Source organism: Maniola hyperantus, chromosome 9 (genome assembly GCF_902806685.2).
Source record: "Maniola hyperantus chromosome 9, iAphHyp1.2, whole genome shotgun sequence".
Classification (NCBI taxonomy): domain Eukaryota; kingdom Metazoa; phylum Arthropoda; class Insecta; order Lepidoptera; family Nymphalidae; genus Maniola; species Maniola hyperantus.
The window spans coordinates 12,375,449-12,401,012 of record NC_048544.1 but is presented as its reverse complement, the minus strand read 5'-3'; the positions used below and the strand labels follow the sequence as shown (position 1 = coordinate 12,401,012).

General features: G+C 38.6%; 1 protein-coding gene across 1 annotated transcript; it reads right to left on the bottom strand.

Annotated features, from left to right (window-relative positions):
• Positions 1-23,474: 23,474 nt before the first annotated feature.
• Positions 23,475-25,102, bottom strand: LOC117985265 (death-associated inhibitor of apoptosis 1-like). The gene has a single exon (XM_034971954.2). The coding sequence runs from the start codon at positions 24,930-24,932 to the stop codon at positions 24,378-24,380; it is 555 nt and encodes a 184-aa protein (XP_034827845.1). The 5' UTR covers positions 24,933-25,102; the 3' UTR covers positions 23,475-24,377.
• Positions 25,103-25,564: the final 462 nt, after the last annotated feature.

Sequence of the window (25,564 nt, the reverse complement as noted above, 5' to 3'; positions counted from 1 at the left end):
GCCTTGTTGCACAAGGACATACAGCGCTGATTTTCAGCTGGAAAGGGTAGGGTATGGGTATAATAAACCTGTCATACCCCTTCCAAGTTCCATGCCCGTTTCCATCTTAGACTGCATTATAACTAAACTTATTTCCATCAGGTGAGATTGCAGTCAAAGGTTAACTTGTAATAGATTTTTTTTATTATTAATATTTGGCACCTGAGTCATTCAAGAGTCTCTCACCCTTGGCCGTTCTTCATGGAAGTTACAGCATCGACATCAGCGTTTTCTGATGTTACGGCCATCTTCGTATAGACACGATGGTCAAAGTACCTTCGATATTATACTACCAATGACTTATATCGTCTACTTGGACTTGAGTGCTCATAATAAATTTTTGATGGGAGTAAATAAAAGAGAGCATTATTTTTTATAGTAACTTCTTGAAGCTTTCCCTTTTGCTTCCTATTTATTTAGTACGATTTAACTTATTTTTCACTCGGTTTTCACCTTGTTGAAGAAGCATTGGCGTTGCTTACATCTAGCGTTGTCCTTGTCCCGTTCTCTTAGACCTCAGCCCTACCGTTACCCACACACACAAATGAGTGCGGACAAACCGGTGTTCTGGTAGTAGTAATAGGTAAATTAAATCAGTTCGCTTGTATGGAGTATTGGACATATCTTGCCAACGACACTACTGGACGACACCCAGTGGCGTTCAGGTCATAGAGGCATAAATGCACTGCTGACCCGAGTTGTCAATAGCTCAATGCATACTTTTCATTATAACCTGTCAGTGTACAGGCTCCTACTTAACTAGTTACCGATAAGTAACTAGTCAGTTCGCCGCACGCGTCGCGGTTGTGACTCCCTTGAAAAAGGACCCCGGATGGGTTCGAAACTAGTCGGGCTAACGTCGACTAAATACGTGAGTAAAGCCGGTGATAGATATTGTATATAATGGAAATCACTCACGATAGTTTAAACGCTAAAAAGTGATTTTCTTTGTTTTGTTTCAGTTATATCCGTTTCATCTGTCTTTCCTCAGTTTACGTCACTTATTGCAGACTTGTAGGCAATAAGGGCCGTGGCACAGGGCGAAGGTAATGTGTTGTCACATTATTCAACGTCTCGCGCAGCTCCAAGGATACTTGCGTAGAGCACTCTTTGTTTTATTATATTTGTTACTCTACAAGCTTATGCCCCCGTCTTCGTCCGTATGAACTACACGAATTTCAAACCCCAATTTTACCCCTTTATCTTCACTCAGTCAGACATATTTTCCTTTTAAATTATTATTATTATTATTATAACAAAGATATTAAAATATTAGTAGCTACAAAACTTACAAGTTCATGTCCATTACGTCTACATAATATAATTTTCCTTTTATGTACCTAAATAGATTTGCTAAACTATCTTTATAAAAAGAGGTAAAGTTTGTAAGTTTGTTTGTAGGGGGTAATCTCTGGAACTACTGAACCGATTTTGAAAATTCTTTCTTCAGTAGGAAGCTAAATTTCATGTAGCATGTAGTAGTGACATATACTATTTTTTATTTAAACAAAATTAGAGAACCCTACGAAAATTGTACTAAGCTACCCGTCCGAAGCCGTGGCGGGTCGCTAGTATAAGATGTACCTAATTAGATTTAGTATCTCGACACTGTCGTAGAACATTGTCAGATATGACAATATGACGAAATCGTGATTTTGACACGAATCGCTTTTATAAACAATTTCCTTTCACACAGGAAAAAATTAGAAAAAAATATTGAGTAGTTTTGGAAATATTCAATAGAACAAAGCAGTATTTGAATATCATTCCGGAGAAAAAGATTACTTGTAAAGAAGCGCCGTTGTCGCTTTCTTGTCAAATCACGCTCGCGCCGGCGGATCGTCAGTTGCGATGTTGTTAGATGGAAAACAATCGCGTTACAAAGGTTTTTTTAGAAATAGGTAATTCTTGTATTGTTAAGCAAATTTTGATATAATAAGGATTTAACATCGAAATAATCAAAAACTACGTCGTATAATGTGAAACGACATTGTTCTACAGAATTCAAAAAAATCAAATTTACGCATTTTAAAACTTTATTATGACGATTACTACATAATATGCTTTATACCTGGAAGTTTTCAAGCTTTTTGTTTTTGTATATTTTTTGTGTCGTATGTTATCGTAGCGTTGTTTTTGTTCGAAATTTAATTCATTTATTTAGATCGGTTGAGCATATATGACATTGTACTTCGGAACGGTGACAATTTTTTTTTGTCGTGTATTTTGAACTGACTGTATTCTTGGACATATTTTCACATACGCTTTTGTTCGGAATTTTGAAATGTTAAAAACACCCTTTTTAATTGATTTTTTTTTTTAAATTTGTTGTTTTTATATTTTTATGACTTAGCTTTATAATCTACCACTAAATTTGTTATGATATTGTAGATTCTAAAGTAGATGGATCTGAATCATTTCTACTACCAGATGCGAAAAACCTCGCATTTAACTGAAGGAACATAATACAAACACATAGTAACACATAGGAAGGAGGATTTAAAACAAGAGTGAATAGGCACCTTCTAGGCAAACGCGTCCCATCTTAGGCCACATTATCACTTCCCATCAGGTGTGATCGTGGTCAAGCGTGCGCCTATAATAAATAAATAAAAAGGGATGTGTGGCAAGAAGTTTTGGAAGATAACACTGTAAATTTGAACCCCATTCATGTCAACCCCGTGGAATATAGCTGATGCTAACACCAGTTTTGAAAATTCTTTACCCGTCGATCGTTGTCAAAGATTTTAGAAACACTGTTGTGGCCACACCTGAATCTCCATTAACTATTCCAATCCTTATGCCTTCACTAACTAATAGTCACGGCAGCTGTAATCACTTGTTTTGTGCAGATCACGATCACTAGCTTGATGCAATACCATCTTCTCCTAATACTGTAAGCAATACTTATAGATCTTTGTCTGGATTATATACTACCTGTGCTCCGTCTCCAGAAAAAAAACGTAAGAAATCTAAGGAATCATAGTCGGAGGTTAAAAGGAAAAGTTTTACAAATTTCAAAAAGGGGCAAGGTTGTCGCTGAAAAAGTCATGGGTGCACCTTGCAAATGTTACAAATGTGTGGATAGAATTACTTAGGAAAAAAGATTAGACTGTTTTACAAGATTTTGGAGTCTAGTCGAGAAAACATTGGGGGGTTTTTATTGTATTTACACGTAAGCTTGTAAAGAAGTAATGATGTCTCAATAAAGACCAATCAAATTTGCGTAAATTCACCTACACATACTATTTACTACACCTCCTCGACCACCTACGTCTGACTCTAGTATGTTGCTGTATGTCAAACAATGTTCTTGAACTAATTGATTGTCAAGAGTCAAGACAGCTCAAATGAATAACTTTTATAGTCTCGTATTGTTTGTTATAGTAATAATAGATACATTTTTGAAATATTAAGTAAATTTGATTACTGACCTTATAATATTTTTATAAGACTGTTCACTTAACCGATTCCTAACATGTAGATAGTGGTTCCTAATTAGATGGGCAGGTAACAAAAGACGGTTAAGGTTTTTAAAATTTTAATCATAGTTAGGATTCTTGGCCTATCCCATTTATGACTGATGAATTATTATTATTAACATTTTATCATAATGTTCATTCCATTTTATTACCATGATATTTAATTAGTAATAATGTTTTAAACAATCGCTTTTTTTGTGATTCTGATTTGTTTTATGAACCCATAGCGGTATCTTTTATAGATTTATATATATTATATAAAATCTACAATCTATATATCTTTTATAGATTTATATATATATTTTAAACCTTTTATTATAATAATATATAAAACAGGCTATAAAAGTTGGTTTTGGTTTTTTATTCCAGTATTAAATACTAAAGAAATTTACATTTTATTTTTATTTTGAGCTAACCATGTGTTGAAATAATGAAATAAAACCTATCCTCAATTCATAAAAACACTATTCTAGCCAGAGATAAATAAAACAATTGCTAATATTAAAATAATAGTACAGCTTTTTTGAAAAGGTGCCAGTTTTTTTATCAAATGGGTGTATCAAAATTTAACATACAACATCATCTTCTTATGTTATTCCGTAGAAAAATGTGGCATGTTTAGATATGTGAACGCATTTTCCGTAGAAAAACATCGTATTGTAACACAAAGCGTCCTATCTATCGCAGAACAACGTCGGATATCAACATAAATGGACTATTTCTTTAAAAAATAGATATAATTTACTGGTAATTGTCTATAAACAAGCCCTAATATGATGACAAAGGCTAATTGTAAGTTATTATTCATTAAAGTAATTAGGAAATAAAATATGCAGAAAAATCCGAGTTCAAAACTTTAAACTGCTCTCCTGTAAAACTAACATTTCGTAGAAGTGACTTTGTTCTATGACAGTGTCGATCTATAGATTACTTATAGGTAAAGTTGCGGCGACTCCGTGCGTATAGACTCCGCAACTTCCATACAAATCACAGATTCAAAGGTCGCCGTTGTCTGAGTTGCCGGGCGACTAGTCGACCGTGCGTATAGGCTCTAAGCATGTAGGTAGGTACTTATTACAACTTTTTTTTCTAAGAACATAGGTAAGTGACAAAAGCCCCAGATAGATCCGATGCTAAAGTATGCGGTCTGTACCAAAATTTCCAATATCCATGGGGGGGTGGTGGATGGGCGAGTGTCGGGGGAGGGGGCAGGGTGGTCTAGAGGCGATGTTCGCGGCGCCTGCAGCCAGCGCCCGAGATAAGCGACGACCGACGCCCGTCCTATGAAATTATAGCACCCTCCTGACGCGGCGTGCGGACAGGTCAGTATGCTGTGGAGAAAATACTTTCATTGAGGTTTTTTTATTCGTTCACAGTTTTATAAGAGGTTTTTTTATTCACTATACGTGTCACGTGTTCCTATTATCACGATCACACCTGATGGGAAATGATGAGTTGCTACTTAACAGCCTAAAACAAATCTGACTTATGTAAATTCGTTTAACAGAGATTTTCCTAAAAAGTTTCATCTCGGTCAACTTAAAGCTATAGGATCTGAGTAGAAAAATAATCTCTAAAATTTAACGTGAAATCAGCCCCGACTGGTTCAAAAAGTACGAGCGTAGCGAGCATGCAATTTTTTGTCCGTTTAATAAAACACGCCCTTACGAAATATAAATGCTAAGTAAATGGTGAGACTTGTGTAACCTTTCATGTTGACGTTAACTGTGCGTATTTGTCATACTTAAGTATAAAAATTAACTAAAAAAAGTCGTCATTTCAAATCTCTATAAAATTTTGGCAGATTTACCTAAAAACAGCTTGAAAAGTTATTCTATTATTCTATTATGGAATTCAATTTTGCACTTGATTTAAATATGTAGTTATTTGATTTCAGGTCGGGGAAGTACTAGAGACGTGCGGTTTTTGTAAAGGCCCTGACTAGGTGCCTGCCTCCATACGTTAAAGTTAATATGGTCATCTAAATACAGCATTTTGAAAGTAATAATAAAAATTTTATAAGAAAGTCACGTTACCACACTGCGAGCCTCAAGAGGGTGTTCGGGTCGAGCTCTCCTCCGGGCCATTTGTCAGTGACAGGACGTCACAGAGGGTGAGTCTCCCCCACATTCCTCCGCACGTTTGTGGTCTGTGCGCGACTGTACACACCCGTCTACCTACCCATAGCGAGCTAGCTTACACGGGCATTCAGAACGGACAGAATTAGATTTAGAATTAGGAACGTTTATTGTGTTCTAAATTCAAATTTAAATTCCAGTTTCCACCAATTCAAGAAATAAACTCGTCATTGAATTTTTTTTACTGAAAGTCAATTTTTAGAATAAAACGAAGCTTTTATTTTATTATTTAAATTTATTCACTGTCGACAAAATCGTAAATTTAAACTCGTGAATTGATGACCTTTGTGAGAAAATTACCTAATAGCTTAAGTATAAGGTAATTTTCAGGCACTAGACAGATATTTTCCTGACATTTTAACATTAGTGAAAAAAAGTCACAGTTTTTTATTATTACCAATATAATATTACAGAAAAAAATTAAATATGCACGCATTGCAAAAAAAAACCACAGAGGTAAGAGTTGAGGTAAAGAGTTGGTAGGTAGGTACCTACCTGGAATTTCGTTTTAAGTGTGTACTTACCTATCTAAGATACCTACCTTACCTACCTACTTACATAATTTATTTCCAAGTAACAAACGAGTCGCCGAGAGTCGCTGGATTCAGGAGGCGCAAAACCGTGGAGTGTGGAAGTAAGAGAACTATGTCCAGTCCGGTATGTAAAAGTCCCGCAAATTGCTAATGCGCGTGGCCGCCATTTCATTGACGTCAGCACTAGACCGGAGTTTCGAGCTGATGGTATATTTTTACTTACTTAAATATACGTCAAATGACGTCAAAATGACGTCATTTCGGTGTTAATGAGACATGGTTCCAGCGCAATAGCAATTTGCGGGACTTATGGATCACTTATAATTTAATGCTCTAAACTCGCTTATTCCTATAAAATATGTTAAACAAAATTAGCATCCGAATGATGTTACTAAATACAGCTAAAGGCACTAAATTCGTTTGCATGTTTGCATATTCAAATAATTTGGCACGGGATGTAAACATCACGAGTTATACGCCACTATTATATTTGGCAACAAAGCTTAGAATCACTATAAAATTGTAGACTGCATGCTAACTTTTCAAACTTTTAGAGGACTTTACGCGTTTCTAATACCTTTACTTATCAGTTAAGTACTAGCTGATGCTCGCGACTTCGTTCGCGTGGATTTAGGTTTTTAAAAATCCGGTGGGAACTCTTTGATTTTCCGGAATAAAAAGAGTAGCCTATGTCAATCTCCAGGTCTTGTACTATACTTACCTATCCATGCAAAAAATCACGTCGATCCATTGCGACGTGACTGAAGGACAAACCAACACAATTTCGCATTTATATATGAAAATAAACTTAACCTTTCATTATGGAAATCTCTTGCTCATTTCGTAGAAAACCTATTAAATTTTGCAACAGTTTCAGTCAGTCAGTTTAGTTCTTAATTTAATTACAAACTTAGGATTTTTTAGGTGATATCGTAGCGTAATAGATTGCCATAGTTTTTAATACAATATAATCACAGCATAGATAGCCTAGTGGTTTGGACGTCATCCGCCTTCTAATCGGAGGTCGGGGGTTCGATCCCGGGCACGCACCTCTAACTTTTCGGAGTTGTGTGCGTTTTAATTAATTAAATATCACTTGCTTTAACGGCGAAGGAAAACATCGTGAAACCTGCATGCCTGAGAGTTCTCCATAATGTTCTCAGAGGTGTGTGAAGTCTACCAATCCGCACATGGCCAGCGTGGTAGACTATGGCCAAAACCCTTCTCGCTCTGAGAGGAGACCCGTGCTCTGCAGTGAGCCGGTGATGGGTTGATCATCATGATGATGATGATGAACCACAGCATACCTACGCTTGCAGGATATGTTTTCGTTCTCATGAAAAATGTTGGTTGTTTTTTAATTATTTAAGTTGTCAATTATAGCTAACCTGTGTTATTTCGAAGAGTTGGAGCAATATATTATAAAGTTTTCTGATCGGACCCAAAAGTCTCTTCAAGTATTGCCCTTCCAATTGAGAACCTTCTTCTTAACTTAATTTCGAACTTCAATTTTAACTGAACAAAACGTTTTCGTTTTCTTTTAAAGTTGATCCTTTCGAAGTTTGTTGAGAAAATACTTAGTAAAATACCTATAGGTACTAAAATAAAAATTGCCGCTATTCAAGCAAGGGAATTCCTGTATAATAGCTTGTTTACTTCATAAATGTGTATTTAGATTTATCGTTGCGCCATCAGAGACAGCTTGGGAGTTACGATATCCACTTTTATGTGGATCTGAGTTTAATATTTCACAGCCACAGCGTTCCGGCCGGACTACGACTGTTTTATGAGAGAATTATCATAATTAACTACTGACTAGGTATTGTGTAGGTCAAGCCGACCGATCTGCTCTATTTACTGTCAAGTAGTTATCATACTTAGTTATTATTCTTATTGTCGTCAGACGTCGTCTAAATCGATTGACTAGACGATCATTAGACGAGTCGCAGGGAGCCGCTGGATTCAGGCGGCGCAAGGCCGTGGCGTGTGGAAGTCCCTACAAGAGACCTATGTCCAGCAGTGGACGCCTATTTAATGATGATGATGGTGATGTAGGCATACCTATCTACTTGTACAATAAAGTGTAAGTATCTATGTACTTTAATTTTATTTAAATATCTGCTTACTCCGAGATTTTTTACTTTAAGTAGGTATACCTACCTACCTAAAGTAGTTTTAAATCTTTAAGCGAATTCTTGGGTAACTAGATTATGTTTCTTGACATTTAGGCTATATCTTAATCCGTCTGAAGTACCTATCAGGCAATTAGATGTTCGTAACAGGTGTAACAAAAGCAAACTGAAACAGATATTTAGATACTTAGGTAGGTACACAACACCCAAGTAGCCGCACTAGAGTCCAGTAAGGCGATTACACCCCCTGATATTGATCCCCCTGCACGTTTCCGGCCGCCCTAACTTACTGGGATCTGCGAACTTATACTTGGCCACTATAAGTACTTAGTTGAGAAGGACTGGGTTTTGTCACTTTGTGTTTCAGTGAGGATATAAACTTCAACTCAGTAGCTAGGTATAAATTACCTATAAGTTATGCTATAATTTTATTATAAGTAGGTACTTACCTACTTGAAAGTATAATTATAGTGCTACGCATTTTCTGTTTGATTGTACGAAATCTGGTGAGTTGCGAATCTGCAGAGTTGAGAATCTGGTGGTAGGAATACAGAATTGCTGAAAAGGTTTTCCGACAGCCAATATCACACAGTAGCAAGAAAACCGAGCGTCATACTCGTAGTTCTACATTATATACTTACTCGTAATTAGACACACAATAGTGATGTAGCCGCACTCGGGTCCAGTAAGGCGATTACACCCACCGAAATTGATCCCCCCGGTCCCCGGCATGACTTACAACGGGGATCTGTGGGAATTTGAGATGGCCGCTTACGAACGTGTCTACTAGGTATGTTGGGTTTGGACAATATCACACAGTAATATCACACAGTAGCAAGAAAAAGTACCTCCTAGGAATACAGAGGTGATGAAGAGTTGTTACGTCAACTAGTATCACACAGTAGCAAGAAAACCGAGCGTCATTCTCGTAAGTAGTTCTACTACATTCTATACCTACTTACTCGTTATTAGATACACAATAGTGATGTAGCCGCACTCGGGTCCAGTAAGGCGATTACACCCACCGAAATTGATCCCCCCGGTCCCCGGCATGACTTACAACGGGGATCTGTGGGAGTTTGAGATGGCCGCTTACGAACGTGTCTACTAGGTATTTTGGGTTTGGACAATATCACACAGTAATATCACACAGAAGCAAGAAAAAGTACCTCCTAGGAATACAGAAGTGATGAAGAGTTGTTACGTCAACTAATATCACACAGTAGCAAGAAAACCGAGCGTCATAGTCGTAGTTCTACTACATTCTATACTTACTCGTTATTAGATACACAATAGTGATGTAGCCGCACTCGGGTCCAGTAAGGCGATTACACCCACCGAAATTGATCCCCCCGGTCCCCGGCATGACTTACAACGGGGATCTGTGGGAGTTTGAGATGGCCGCTTACGAACGTAATGTGTTACGATCTATGTTGGGTTTGGGCTTTTGGAGTTGGGAAATTATTTTGGAACTTTGGTACCTATCTATTATAGGTACCTAAGTACTTACCTACAGTTTTGTTGTTAGATGTGCGGTATCGGGATGATTGTAGTAAGTACCTAGTGGGTAAAGTCTAACCTATTTTTAGGGTTCCGTACCTCAAAAGGAACAACGGAACCCTTATAGGATCACTTGGTTGTCTGTCTGTCTGTCGGTCTGTCAAGAAACCTACAGGGTACTTCCCGTTGACCTAGAATCATGAAATTTGGCAGGTAGGTAGGTCTTATAGCAGACATTCGGGGAAAAATCTGAAAACAATGAATTTGTGGTTACATGATACAAAAAAAAATTAAATTGTGGTCATGAACTAATAAGCAATTTAGTATTTTCAATTTTCGGAGTAAGATAACTAAGTACTTAAGTATATCAATCGTGCAACATGTCGAAAAAATACGACTGTAGTTGAACCCTCGTTGCGCGAGCCTGACTCGCACTTGGCCGGTTTTGTTCCATAGGTAGGTAAGTACCTAGGTAGGAGGAATTCAGAAAATTAATTAATTATTTTATAATCATAACCTTTTACCCTTGACTTAGACCCAGGTACCTATAGATAGGTACATAGGTTTAGTTGTACTTACCTACCTACCTGGGAAGAACCCATAAATACGTGTAAGTATACCTACATGCAATATTTTTAGGGATCCTTAGTGAAATAAGAAGTAGGTACCTACCTACATATTAATAGGTACCTACTTACTAGAACTCTTAGCACAACCCTTAGTCAATAGTTTCAACCCTGTTTCAACCATTCAGTCTATCCGAATGTCTTTGAAAAAAAATTGTTTCCTTTTTTAAATTGGCAACTAGCACGGCTACGGAACCCTACCGTTATGCGTGTTCTGACACGCCCCTGACCAGTTATTTATATCTCCCGTCCGCGTCACTAGAGAATGTCACGTTTAAGATATTCCGAGCTCACGCTCGCATTATCTGAGATGGCGGCGCCCATTGCTTCAGTGCAGATGGAGGGAAACTTGGATGTCACGAACATCCATGCCTGAAACACGTTGGCCCAGCGTGCTAGGCCAATGAACTTACCAACGTGTAGGACCACTTCGATTTGGGCTGTATGTAGGTACGTTAGTGCGTGTGACGTACCTATCCTATTGGTATACCTATAGGTAGATATGGGGTAGTTAGATACAAGATACAAGGCAGGGTCGATACATAGATCAAATCTCTATTAATCAACACCAGCCTGTGCCAAGGACCAGCCAATCAGAGACCAGGATTATGACCCTTCACACCAGAGGCGAGAAATACGACACCTCTATCCAAACATGACAAAATGATACAAAACCACCCATTCAAACAAGCTAAATTACACCTTAACTGTATCCAACAGAGTTCATATAACTCTACACGTAAGAGGTGTGAAAATTGACGCCTATAAGCGTATTGCTATTCATAACTCGAAATTTACTAAATGAACTCTGTTTTCTAGGAATAAGATCGAAATTCGCTTGTCCATTTCACTCAATTGTGTACAGGGTGTTATGGAAATTTTCTTCTTATTGTTTCACAGGTAAGGTTGTTTTTCAGTTGCTGTTGGTGGTGTTAAACTTAACACCTAGTTTATGTTCTTTGTACGCGGATTTACTATTGGTGAATGTGGGATTACAAGATTATTATGATAGTTTGTCATGTCACGATATTATTGGCAGTCTGAAGACTATTGATGTACTTACCTAGAGGAATCGTGGTCAACATGACTTGATTTTATTTTAAAGAAACGAGTAGGTAGTACCTATCTACCCTATATACAAATATAATTTTAATTTTTAACTAGCCAACATCAAGGTAGGTACCTATATAGGTATGTCAAGCAAATAGTGTTGGTACTCAGGTGTAATACTTAGGTAACCGTAGCGCAGCAGATGGTTATATGTTGAACTGAAATTCCCTTTCTGTAAGTGTTCATTTTAAAGTAAAAAACTAAGCAGGTAGGTACCTAGGTATTATACCTACTTACCTAATGGTCAACAGTAGTCACAGCGCAGTGGCGTGCACAGGGTTTGAAGCCAGGGTACTGGCAGGTCAAAATGAAAAATATGCATTGAGCTATTACAACTGGGGTAAGCAGTGCATTTATGCCTCTATGACCTGCACGCCACTGTCACAGCGAAGTACCTACCTATATCTAAAATACTCCACTATCAACTAAGTAGGTACCTACCTAGTAGGTAGTTGTAGTTTGTCATATCCAGGTAGAAACCATCATATTTAGGTATCAGCATTTAGAGTTTGTCAGACCTCTTAGGCCATTTTGGAAGGTACAGTGCAACCAACTCATCTCATAGGTAGGTATAAGTAGGTACCTATAGGTTCCTATCTACGCATCATCTGTCTGAAAAGCTAGATACTGTATGTAGGTAAGACCTTCACCTATACTTACCTACCTAAACCAAGTAAAGCCTTAGTGAGGGTTAATAAAACGCACGCTACATCGTGCAATGCGTGGCTACACGGAGGCCGGCGCGTTTGTGCTATGTTTGTTATGTTTCGGTGAGAGTCGCGTATAAATAATGGAGCACGCCGCCACAGCGCGCCTCGCTGCGGCCTAGGCGCCGCGCTTCCGACAGAGGAGCTATGGAGTCGATGTTACACTAAATACATTGCTTTAGAACAAAGTATGTTATGTTACGGTGAGAGTCGCGTATAAATAATGGAGCACGCCGCCACAGCGCGCCTCGCTGCGGCCTAGGCGCCGCGCTTCCGACAGAGGAGCTATGGAGTCGATGTTACACTAAATACATTGCTTTAGAACAAAGTATGTTATGTTACGGTGAGAGTCGCGTATAAATAATGGAGCACGCCGCCACAGCGCGCCTCGCTGCGGCCTAGGCGCCGCGCTTCCGACAGAGGAGCTATGGAGTCGATGTTACACTAAATACATTGCTTTAGAACAAAGTATGTTATGTTACGGTGAGAGTCGCGTATAAATAATGGAGCACGCCGCCACAGCGCGCCTCGCTGCGGCCTAGGCGCCGCGCTTCCGACAGAGGAGCTATGGAGTCGATGTTACACTAAATACATTGCTTTAGAACAAATCATGTTATGTTACGGTGAGAGTCGCGTATAAATAATGGAGCACGCCGCCACAGCGCGCCTCGCTGCGGCCTAGGCGCCGCGCTTCCGACAGAGGAGCTATGGAGTCGATGTTACACTAAATACATTGCTTTAGAACAAAGCATGTTATGTTACGGTGAGAGTCGCGTATAAATAATGGAGCACGCCGCCACAGCGCGCCTCGCTGCGGCCTAGGCGCCGCGCTTCCGACAGAGGAGCTATGGAGTCGATGTTACACTAAATACATTGCTTTAGAACAAAGCATGTTATGTTACGGTGAGAGTCGCGTATAAATAATGGAGCACGCCGCCACAGCGCGCCTCGCTGCGGCCTAGGCGCCGCGCTTCCGACAGAGGAGCTATGGAGTCGATGTTACACTAAATACATTGCTTTAGAACAAAGTATGTTATGTTACGGTGAGAGTCGCGTATAAATAATGGAGCACGCCGCCACAGCGCGCCTCGCTGCGGCCTAGGCGCCGCGCTTCCGACAGAGGAGCTATGGAGTCGATGTTACACTAAATACATTGCTTTAGAACAAAGCATGTTATGTTACGGTGAGAGTCGCGTATAAATAATGGAGCACGCCGCCACAGCGCGCCTCGCTGCGGCCTAGGCGCCGCGCTTCCGACAGAGGAGCTATGGAGTCGATGTTACACTAAATACATTGCTTTAGAACAAAGCATGTTATGTTACGGTGAGAGTCGCGTATAAATAATGGAGCACGCCGCCACAGCGCGCCTCGCTGCGGCCTAGGCGCCGCGCTTCCGACAGAGGAGCTATGGAGTCGATGTTACACTAAATACATTGCTTTAGAACAAAGCATGTTATGTTACGGTGAGAGTCGCGTATAAATAATGGAGCACGCCGCCACAGCGCGCCTCGCTGCGGCCTAGGCGCCGCGCTTCCGACAGAGGAGCTATGGAGTCGATGTTACACTAAATACATTGCTTTAGAACAAAGCATGTTATGTTACGGTGAGAGTCACGTATAAATAATGGAGCACGCCGCCACAGCGCGCCTCGCTGCAGCCTAGGCGCCGCGCTTCCGACAGAGGAGCTATGGAGTCGATGTTACACTAAATACATTGCTTTAGAACAAAGCATGTTATGTTACGGTGAGAGTCGCGTATAAATAATGGAGCACGCCGCCACAGCGCGCCTCGCTGCGGCCTAGGCGCCGCGCTTCCGACAGAGGAGCTATGGAGTCGATGTTACACTAAATACATTGCTTTAGAACAAAGCATGTTATGTTACGGTGAGAGTCGCGTATAAATAATGGAGCACGCCGCCACAGCGCGCCTCGCTGCGGCCTAGGCGCCGCGCTTCCGACAGAGGAGCTATGGAGTCGATGTTACACTAAATACATTGCTTTAGAACAAAGCATGTTATGTTACGGTGAGAGTCGCGTATAAATAATGGAGCACGCCGCCACAGCGCGCCTCGCTGCGGCCTAGGCGCCGCGCTTCCGACAGAGGAGCTATGGAGTCGATGTTACACTAAATACATTGCTTTAGAACAAAGCATGTTATGTTACGGTGAGAGTCGCGTATAAATAATGGAGCACGCCGCCACAGCGCGCCTCGCTGCGGCCTAGGCGCCGCGCTTCCGACAGAGGAGCTATGGAGTCGATGTTACACTAAATACATTGCTTTAGAACAAAGCATGTTATGTTACGGTGAGAGTCGCGTATAAATAATGGAGCACGCCGCCGCCACAGCGCGCCTCGCTGCGGCCTAGGCGCCGCGCTTCCGACAGAGGAGCTATGGAGTCGATGTTACACTAAAAACATTGCTTTAGAACAAAGTATGTTATGTTTCGGTGAGAGTCACGTATTAAATAATGGAGCACGCCGCCACAGCGCGCCTCGCTGCGGCCTAGGCGTCGCGCTTCCGACAGAGGAGCTATGGAGTAGATGTTACACTAAATACATTGCTTTAGAACAAAGTATGTTATGTTACGGTGAGAGTCGCGTATAAATAAAATAACGTCTTTTATTTCGTCAGTAACTTATACATCTTTATATCATCAAAAAATATAATACTTACATCAAGGATTGCTAACGAATATTTTATACAGTTTTATTACTCTCCTGTAAAGTGGTCTTTTTTGGCTTACTTGTACGCACTGCTTCACTGACGATCAGCAACATAGTCGGCTCCACAGCTCGCCCTGTGCCGCGGCTTGGGTGGCGCCCGCCGCCCGCCGCTATAAAATTCGGACAGCGGCGCGGAATCCCACAGATTCCAACTTAATATTAATTGACGATCGACGCGCCACCCCCCGGCTATTATGAATATTTCGACTGAATATTTCCACTGTGTTCGGGACCTTAACTAAATCATACCTATAGGCGTATAATTTCATGTGGATTAGGTAACATCATTAAACATGGGTCAATACCTACCTTACTACCTACACTAAAAATGAGCTAGGTAAGCTTTTTTATCAACGACCTCTACACAGTGGCGTGCATAGGGTTTAAAGCCAGGGTAAGCATAAGTTAGGTAAGCAAGCCAAAGGATAATGAGCATTGAGCAATTTCAACTGAGTTAACTATTTCTTGGGTAAGCAGCGCTTTTATGCCTCTATGAGTTGCACGCCACTGCGGCTCTACACTAGATGGGTCAACACCTAATTTAGCAAACTTCTTTGAAACTACATAGGTAGGTACTAGGTACCTCATATTGTGAGTCCAAAGTCAAATTTTCTTTATTCGAGTTGCGTTAGAAAATATACCTAGGTAAGTTCTCACCTAAGTAGGTAGGTAAGTAAGTAAGGATAGGATTTTTTATTTATTGCTTAGAGGTGATAGCATAACCACGCATAACTACTTAAGTATACTTAACTATATTATCGTTGCTATAGAATTCCATAGATCGTACTTACTTACTTAGATAGATCTACCCCATCATACTTAAGGTAGGTAGATCTATCTTACGTTGATTTTGGGCGGTACTGAATAGCTAAAAAATAAATGTTTTGCCGTAGAGCGAACGAAAGATTCTTCCTCATCAAATAATATCTACCTATCTTCTTATAGAAAGATACAAAGCATTTTTCAATGTCAGTTTTTACCTTCGTCGTCCTAATAAACCGGTCAATGTGTAAGGGCCTATCCTCTCTAAAAAGAGTTACCGCCAACAAGCCATGGGTATAAACCTCAAATCAAATTAACCCAAGTTTTTAAAAGATCACTTTCAATCAAAGCAGACAAAGTGCCTACCTACTACTGATCAAGAATGATACGTTTGTAGTGAAATCGATAGCCGATGAAAATTACCTACATAAAAAGAACCCAATTTAAAAATAAGTTAATTTAAAAAAACTAAGATCCCATGTCACAAGCATGTTCTGTAACCGAAACAATGTAATGTGATCTACGAAGGAGGTTGGATAGAAAAATTAAAAAGTAATAAGTTCATCGACGCGTGAATGCGACAGCTTTGGGGCGGTAAAAAAGAAAGGCAGGCTAATTTATAAATGTAACGTTCCAAATTCAAAATGTCTGTCAATAATCGGAATCGATTAGGCAGTTTGAAATCTTGTTTTCTCTTAGTTTCTTAGTACCTACCTCAGACTAACTATCAAGTAGACCCGACACAGGCGTACCTAAACATGACCTAAACCTATACCTACCAGAAAGGGACAAAACAACAAAAGAAATAATACTTACGTATGAAAGGTTATGTTTCATAATTTGCGTTCGCTACAACTTTTACACAGCAATGCACCATAATTGGCTTCTACACACCTTCAATACTAAATTTAAAACAGAAAACTAAATAAATACTCGAAATATTCGCAATAAATTACTATCACAGAGGTTTGTTGGGCACATACTAAGACGTGCCCAACAAAAAAAGCTAAACTATGACAAAAAAACTGTGTTTATATCTCTATCACTCTTCAGAGCTTTTCTATACACCTAGCTTGGTCTAACAAGGTATTATTATTTTAATGCCAAATCTACCTTGATTCTTAATCTGAGGTATCCACCTACCTAGTACCTACCCCGTAATATTAGGTAGGTGTCTCCCTCCATGGACTCCATGGCATGAAACCGATGCTGTGAAGTTTGAATTTGCTGTAGATCTTCGGAGATGATCTTCGACGAACGACAGCTACCTAATTAGGTATAAGTACTAACTGGTAACCTTTGTAATACTGCCGTCCTTTAACTACAAAAAATATTTCGTAGTCTATCGGCAAAAAACGTAGTGATTTTGAAAAACTGATTCTAAAAAGTCCTACGAGCATACTTTTTTATTTAGAAACAGTTTTTGAAAATAACCATGGTTTTTGGCGATATGAGTCTAACTCAAAAATAGGTAAAGAACAGCAGAATATTTTAGTGAATAGTTCCCAACTATTCGTCGTACTTACAATTAATAGGTAGGGTAGGTGCAAGGGAAGTCACAGACAAAAGCTGGTGCCACAATAAAAGTCAACACACCACAAAAATGGTTATAGTGAAGTACCCGATAATTTATGACTTTTAATTCGCTCCCAATTCAAAAAAACGGTTCATAACGAGCCTCCTTAACAAAGGCATAAGTAGCCACTTAAAGCTATTTGATTTGCTGTTACCTTATTTGACAATAGAGGTGGTGATTTTAAATATAACCTCCATACACGCAACTTTACCATAGCCGGTAGCGCCACTGTCTATGCAACAATATCTTTTCCATGGAATTTAGAACCTTATTTCTTAGAGGTAAAATTAGTTCCGAAAACCGCCACCGGTATAGTCTTTTAAGTAGTGTTGTAACCCCAAAAGAACCCTTCGAAGAGAGTTCGCCGCAAAATTATAACAACGCGGTATAATTAGGGATGTGCCTGAGTAATTTCGACGGCTTGCGGTGTAACTTCCTTCCCTATTGTTACAATTCTTTTTTAAAATTTTTACTTTCCGATTTTTTTTTTCGTAGAAACTAATCGATTAGAATATTTTGACAGTTGCGGTTGTTTTTCGATATTAACTATGTGAGAATATGTTTTTTTGGCATTTCCCTAGTGTGGGGTTTTTATGTTAGATAGGAAGTATTGAGTCATTTATAATTTAAAAAAACCGCCCAATTGCGAGTCAGGCTCGCGCACTGAGGGTTCCGTAGTACAGTCGTATTTTTTCGACATTTTGCACGATGAATCAAAAACTATTAGGTATGCATAAAAATAAATAAAAATCTGTTTTAGAATGTAGGTACAGGTAAAGCCCTTTTATATGATACCCCACTTGGTATAGTAATTTTACTTTATAAGTGGAAAATACTAATTATTATTTTATCAAAACACTTTTTTAATTTTTTTTGTGATGTGACCACAAATTCACGGTTTTCAGATTTTTCCCCGAATGTCTGCTATAAGACCTACCTACCTACCAAATTTCAAGATTTTAGGTCAACGGGAAGTACCCTGTAGGTTTCTTGACAAACAGACAGACAACAAAGTGATCCTATACCTAAGGGTTCCGTTTTTCCTTTTGAGGTATGGAACCCTAAAAAATTAGGAAAGTCTCTCTCGAGCGCGCTAACGAACCTTGATTTTTATTTGAATACCTACCTACTTTTGGGTTTGAAATTTGAATAGGCTAACACGCCCCGGCAAAAAAAAAAAAAGAAGCCATGTCAACTATCAAAACCAAAAGTCTCCGACCATCATGTCAGAGGAAAGAATAGAGGAAACAAAAAAAAAACGCCCCGGCTTCGCTTGAGTCGATTTTTTGAAAATTGTTGAGGGGGTGGAGTTTATAAAAATCCTGAAACATGTCTAAGTACCTACCTACCTATCATTTTTAACTGATAGCCCAAACACCAATTTCAATAGACTGGGTACAAAGGTGACAGGGTACGGTTCGGAGAGAGCTGTATTAGTGAAACTATCAGCCAGCGGCGGTACGGTCCAAGGGGAGAAAGACGCAGTTTGCTAATCCAAACATGATTCATAATATCGTGCCAGCTATCGCACAAAATTGCCGTCAGCGTGGGCCCACATTTGGTTTTACTTAGTGGCCAAAAGTACGTAAGTACTTACTATTAAGTATAATATTCTGTGCCAAAAGTGAGTATTATGAACGTATACCTACCTACCTAATAGATACGTATATTTTAATGTTATATAATGTATAATATGTAATCATTTTTTTTTAATTTTGTCTAGTTTGTTTGTTTCGGCTAATTTCCGAAACGACTGGATCGGTTTTGACGGATCTTTTACTGACAGATAGCTGATGTTACAACATACAAGATGTGACGAATAGGCTACTTTTATATTTTTAGAACAAGAATTATGGTTCCGTGCCTAAAATTCAAACTCTTGAATACCTGCTGATAAAATTGGTTATTCTATCTATAGTTACAATTATAATCATATAAACATTAACGAAATTAGAATTAAGATCATAACTTCTCGATGAGAGAGTTGGATCCTCCAAAAAATACGATTCAAATTTAATGAATCGCAAGCTATCTCTGTACAGCTATTGTAACAAGTCTTTTACTTTAAACGTGGTAAAAGACACAAAACTGTGACGCGATATGAAGTACATGTGGTGCCATCTAGATTGGTCTTGTGTAACTTTTACATTTACCGGTCAACACCTTATAATATAGTCAGCAGCCGACAAAAGGACTTTTTTTCTGATTAATAACAACCTGGATTTTCGTGAGAAGATTCCTTTTTAACTAGTTATCTAGATTCTAGATACTTAACTAGTTAAATAGTTTCAATAAATAAGTAGTTTCAATTTAGTTTTGAAAATAGATAGTGATTATATTAAGTAGGTATTTACCTACTAAAAATGTTACAGTGATTTACTTACTACTTTATTATGAACAATTTAATTTTCCTCGTGAGCCGTTTTTGGTGCAAGTGTAGGTACTTGTTCTCCCATATTTCGTAAATTAAGTAAAAACTTAACTGACACAATATTAAGTCACGATTAACACATAAAGAACTGAATAAGGCATGTACTTACTTAAGATGAAAAAAATTGAATCTTCAATAATTTATAATTACCACCAATCTCGATATAGCGGCACGATCACTGAAGATTATAATCTTTCTCGACCTTTATTTACGAGTCATTAATAAACTTCAAGCTGGTCGCTCACTGGTTGTCGATTTACGAACCCTCTGCATGACGCAACATGTTATTTAAAACTACTTAAAAGATAATAATATAAAAGATGTGAAAGTTTAAATTAAATCAAAGGCAAAACAAATGAATTAAATAACATGATTAAGTATAGTCTGATTTTTAATTCCGTGGAATTCTGACGTTTCTTAATGTTACCAGAGATAAAACAATTCCCACAAAGATGAAGACTTTGATGAAGAATATTGTACATAGGTAAATTTAAGTACATAAATCAATTGCCGCCTGTATGTAAGATCATCACTTGAGAACAAATCAACCGATTTGGCCGATTTTTTGTTGTTTTCGGAAAGAACAAGGTTTTTGTGAAAGAATTTCTTTAAAAATCCTGAATCATAATCTAAGCGTGTACTTTTAGGTAGGTACATCAAGATGATTAAAATTAAAAGGAACTAAAAATAAACTTAGAATTGTTCAACATATAAGTCAAGATTAGGTACATCCTCAAATCAACCGATCCCATTGCTGCCAGTTTCCACTTTCCACTGTTAAAGATTGCACCCTATTTTAGTGCGAAGTTATGTCTTAGGGCTTTTTATATTGATAGGGATTTAATGTAATTTGGGGTAAAATCGAACTTCAGGTGTTGGTCATACTTACTGTTTTTCATACAAATAACTCCCCTGATGTATAAAAATGACAACGTCAGAATTCCACCGAAATAAAAATCAGAGTATAGGTATATAGGTAAGTAAATGAAGGAATTTGTGCAACCAGAAATGTGGTTTGTTATTCGATACATCTGAAAATTTAACCGCCATCGCCACTTTGGGTAAGAAATTCAACACGGGATTACGAACGCTGCCCGAAAATAAAGCTTAGAATGGAAGCCAGGGTAGACTTGCGACTAATGATTATAAAATAATTTACTTACTTTTTTACTTGGTAGGTACCTACTGATAAAGTGATGAGCGGTGCTAGCCTAGTGGTTAAGACGTCAGCAGGAGGCCGGGGGGTCAGGTCATATTCAGGGAGTCAAGAATTCGATCCCGGGCACGCACCTCTAACTTTTCGGAGTTATGTGCGTTTTAAGCAATTTAACATCACTTACTTTATCGGTGAAGGAAAACATCGTGAGAAAACCTGCATGCCTGAGAGTTTTCCATATCTGATGTTCTAAAAGGTGTGTGAAGTCTGCCAATCTACACTTGATCTGCAATCGGTTCTTGGCCTTTTGGCTAAGATCAAAGCCTACCTAGCAGTGGCGTGCACAGGGTTTGAAGCCAGGGTAGGCATTAGTTAGGTAGGAAACTGTTTAATGGCAGGTCATAATGAAAAATATGCATTGAGCTATTACAACTGGGGTAAGCAGTGCATTTATGCCTCTATGACCTGCACGCCACTGCTACCTAGGTACCTAGTAATTTTATTTGGCCAGCTTAGTGAACTATGGCCTAAGCCCATCTCATTTTGAGAGGAGGCCTACTCAATAGTGAAACGCCGATGGGTTGATGATGATGCATGCAACATGAGATATGCACTGCCCGCCTTCCCACTGCTAAACATTCAGGAGGGTAGTGCATATCGCATGCTGCATGTTGCACCATATAGATTCGTCTGTTTCAGTCGATTATAGCAAATTAAGCTTTTGTTTCCCTAGGTAGTTAGGTATATAGATATCATGCATTTCGGCAAAGTAACGCCTACTTCTTCTACAACATGTCTGTTACCTGTTCATTTTATGTGGTTCAGAAATAGCTTGCATCCCAAATAGACTGGCTATTTACCTACTAATTGTTATCCTGGAAGATTAAAAAGTTTCCAAGGTTTTTTTTTAATCTGTTAACGTGGATGAAGTTACGGGCATGATCTAGTTTTTCATGTACCTACAAAGCGAAAAGCTAGGCACTGATATTAATAAAAAAATTGGTGTGCTAGACAGTCGTTAATAAATCGCATGTTTGCGGATGCACTAATCCAACTACAAATTGAGCCGTATTTTCCATTCAAAAGTACAGGATAATTAATACCATCATAGGAATAAGGTTTACATTCGTATCCACTTTCCGTCGATAGAGCACCCTCGATTTCCGAACGCCATTGTCAATTGAAAAATTAAAAAAAAAGATTCGGTGACAATACGCGCCTATTGAGTGACAGCAGATGCGGATGTTCGAAATTCGAAAATCATTGTTGCCAGTGAAAAAAGTGGTAAGAGGTAATCGATATGGTTCGTTTTTTAGCCACTGCTGCAGCTATGAAATTTTCGGCTTCGAGCAATCGAGAAATTTTATTGGTGCGTCTCGGACGTGCGGTGGCTGACCTCGCGAAGGGGTCCCCGGTGTAAGGTCCGTCTTGGCGGACGTCGTTGGCTGGGTCGTGGTTGATTGCTTCGGTGTTCCCGTGATCCAGTCGTCAAGCGAAGCACAGGAGCGCCGCTGGGCTTTACTTAGTGGGTGGTTAGCTGGCGAGCAGGCTAGCTGGCTGGCTGACTGGCTGGGTGGCTGGCTGGCTGCCTCCCGGAGGAATGCGTAGACGCATTTCCCAGCAATAACAAAAGAAAAAAGGAGGACAAACAAAGTTAGGTAGCTCCTACTTAAAATGGTAATAATATTTTCAGGAGGCATTCATAGGCTCTTTCACTAAGTAACTACAATTTCCAGTCACTAGTAGGTAGGTATATTTAGATAAGAAAACTTTAAAGAAAAAAACAAAAGAAAAATTTTTACTTACTTGGTAAAAACACGGCGTCGCGTTGTGGCGTTAGCACGAAAGACTCAAATAATTTAGGTCCCCAATCAAGATAGCATTTACTTAATTTCATTTTTACACGATTTATGCTTTGGCGTAGCTAGGTAGAAACGTGCCTATTTCAATTCTTAGATAGTTAAAACTTAGTAATAGGTTATAGGTATTAGGTAGGTACTTAACTACTTACTATCGCCGTTAGTAGGTAGGTATCTACTATTATATCTTCTGTGCTATCGCTTGGTCTATTATTATTTAGGTAATATCAAAGTTTCAGGTGTTGCTGGAAATTCAGACTTTAGTTTTCCAGTAGGTAAGTAGGTAAGTAGGTAGAGTGGTAGGTAGGTAGCTACTTAGATAGGCAGGTATATAGTCTATCTAATGGTTGAGACTTAACTGATATTTCAGGTGTTGCTGGAAAGCCAGACAGCAGTTTTCCGTAGGTAGGTACTTAGATTAATAAAAAGAATACCCGGCTGAGTTTGTTGTGGGCTCTTCTCAGACCTGGGCGCGTTTGGAACCCTCGTAGCTTTAGTTTTAAGTTTGCGTAATAATTATCACCACTATATCTTAGAAATACAACATCTGACAGTAGTAGGGGATTCGCCGGTTCTGGCCCACCTCCTGGGCCCCCTCCCAACCTCGGCCCCCTCCGCTGGTCGGTCAACTTCGCAATCTAAAAAAAAAAAAAAAAAAGGTTTTGGGGTGCGCTGAATCGTTTGCGCTTACTCCCGTCTTCGTATCTCTAACCGTTTAAAAGTTAGCTTTTCGTCAAAATTAATCCCTAGTTCGTTATCTACTTGCTAATGACCTACTAATCACCCTCTATTGTTCGCATGCTCGCTGCTTCATTTCATGGGAATTACAAAGGAAACTCTTATCTCTCATAAGTACTGTTTATTGGCCTCCAAATATTGATTTAAATAATTCTAACAAGAACATATCATTCTCTAACGTATTTTTATTGAATAAATCTAAAAAATCTGAACTTGTAACATGAAATACAAATACACTATACAATATTCACCGCAAACTGCTCTGTAGTCTTTTTGAACCCTCATTGTATTGAAAAACTTTGAACTTGTATAGTAAGTAACCAGCACCAATCAACCTGTTTGCGTCCACTGCTGGACATGGGCCTTCCCAAGAGTGCACCACCACACACGATCCTCTGCCTTCCTCATCCACCTACTTCCCGCTACCTTCACGCTGAGCGACTTTGAATTACTAATGACCTACTAATCACCGGTCTATTGTTCGCATGCATGGGGATTTCAAAGGAAACTTCTTATTTGTCATAACTACTGTTTATTAGTCTTCAATATTACGGTACGGTATTTTAATTGAATAAATCTAAACAATCTGAACTTGTATTGTAAGTAACCAGTACCAATCAACCTATTTAGCGTTCACAGCTGGACATAGGTCTTCCCAAGAGCGCGCCAACATATACGTTCCTCTGCCTTCCTCATCCATCTACTTTCCCACAGCTCAACATATTATTTTGATGACATTTCGTACAGACTTAGCTTACTTACATCCTGGGATAGGACGCTACTTTTTATCCCGGAAAATCAAAGAGTTTTCACGGTATTTTAAAAAACTTAAATCCATGCGGACGAAGTCGCGGGCGTCATCTACTCAGAAATATATTCGTATTACACTAACGATTGCTTTTCTGCATATCGGGCATAACATTTTATCCAATGATAAAGCACACTTAATACACGTTATAGCATGACCACATGGTCTATAACACATGCCTACTTCTTCTACAAGACAAATTTTACAGCAAAGTTTAAATGTTTCTTCAGCATTTTCAACACATAATATGTTTCTGCCTGCAAATTTAGAACTTATTGTATTGTTATTTACAAATTGTTCAGAGTCTTTTGATGTACCACAAACATCTTTGGCAATAGTTTGTATGTATGTTTCACCCATCACAAGTAAAACATAGGGGCAGGACGGAAACCAACGAGCGTGCTCCGACCATGGAAGATCTTCGATGTCCCAATCTTTGAGTCCACCATCACAAAAGTAACAAATCACTCGATCACTTTTTCCTGTATAAAAAAAACCAGCGTCTGCCATTTCTTGAGGTTTTTGATTTAAACCTTGAGGCCAGGTATCAAAACTTCGCAATCTTGCGATTTGAGTTGCATAACTAGGATATTTGGGATATAGAAACTCCATTTCGATCTACGAACAATGGATTTCAATGTTAGTAAAATATATTATAACAGATTTTTAGTAAGGTTTGCAAGCTTATTACACATTATTATTTATTGAAAATTAATTCTTTAATAACGATTTTACACACATTTACTGCTATTTAAGTATATTTCGATTTTTAACATTTTATATCTACCTATATAAAAAAAAAAACATATTTAAGGTGATGGTGGATAACTTAAAATAAAACAATAAATATCTTTTAGCATTGTTTTATTACAAACCTTAATGATAATGTAGATACAAGTTTTGGCTTAATCTATATACAAAAATTAGATTTTCTTAACTGCTAGTATGCATAATATGATAATTTTTTAAGTTGAATGAGTTTCTTTGTAAGAGTTCCTTACATTCATTTTAGCAATTTTTTCGATTTAATCATTCTTTAGTTTTAATAATTTATCAAAGCTACTAAACCAAACAGAGTGTTTTTGGTCATAATATTAATTATTTCTAATAAGGGGTCCATTTTTCCCAATCAATTTTTTTTTTAAATTTTTTAATGTATTTATCATCACTACCCTGTGGAGTCTTTAAAGTTCCTTCGTTAGATGTAAAATTTCCTTCGAGCGATTTCATCTGCAGTTGATGAA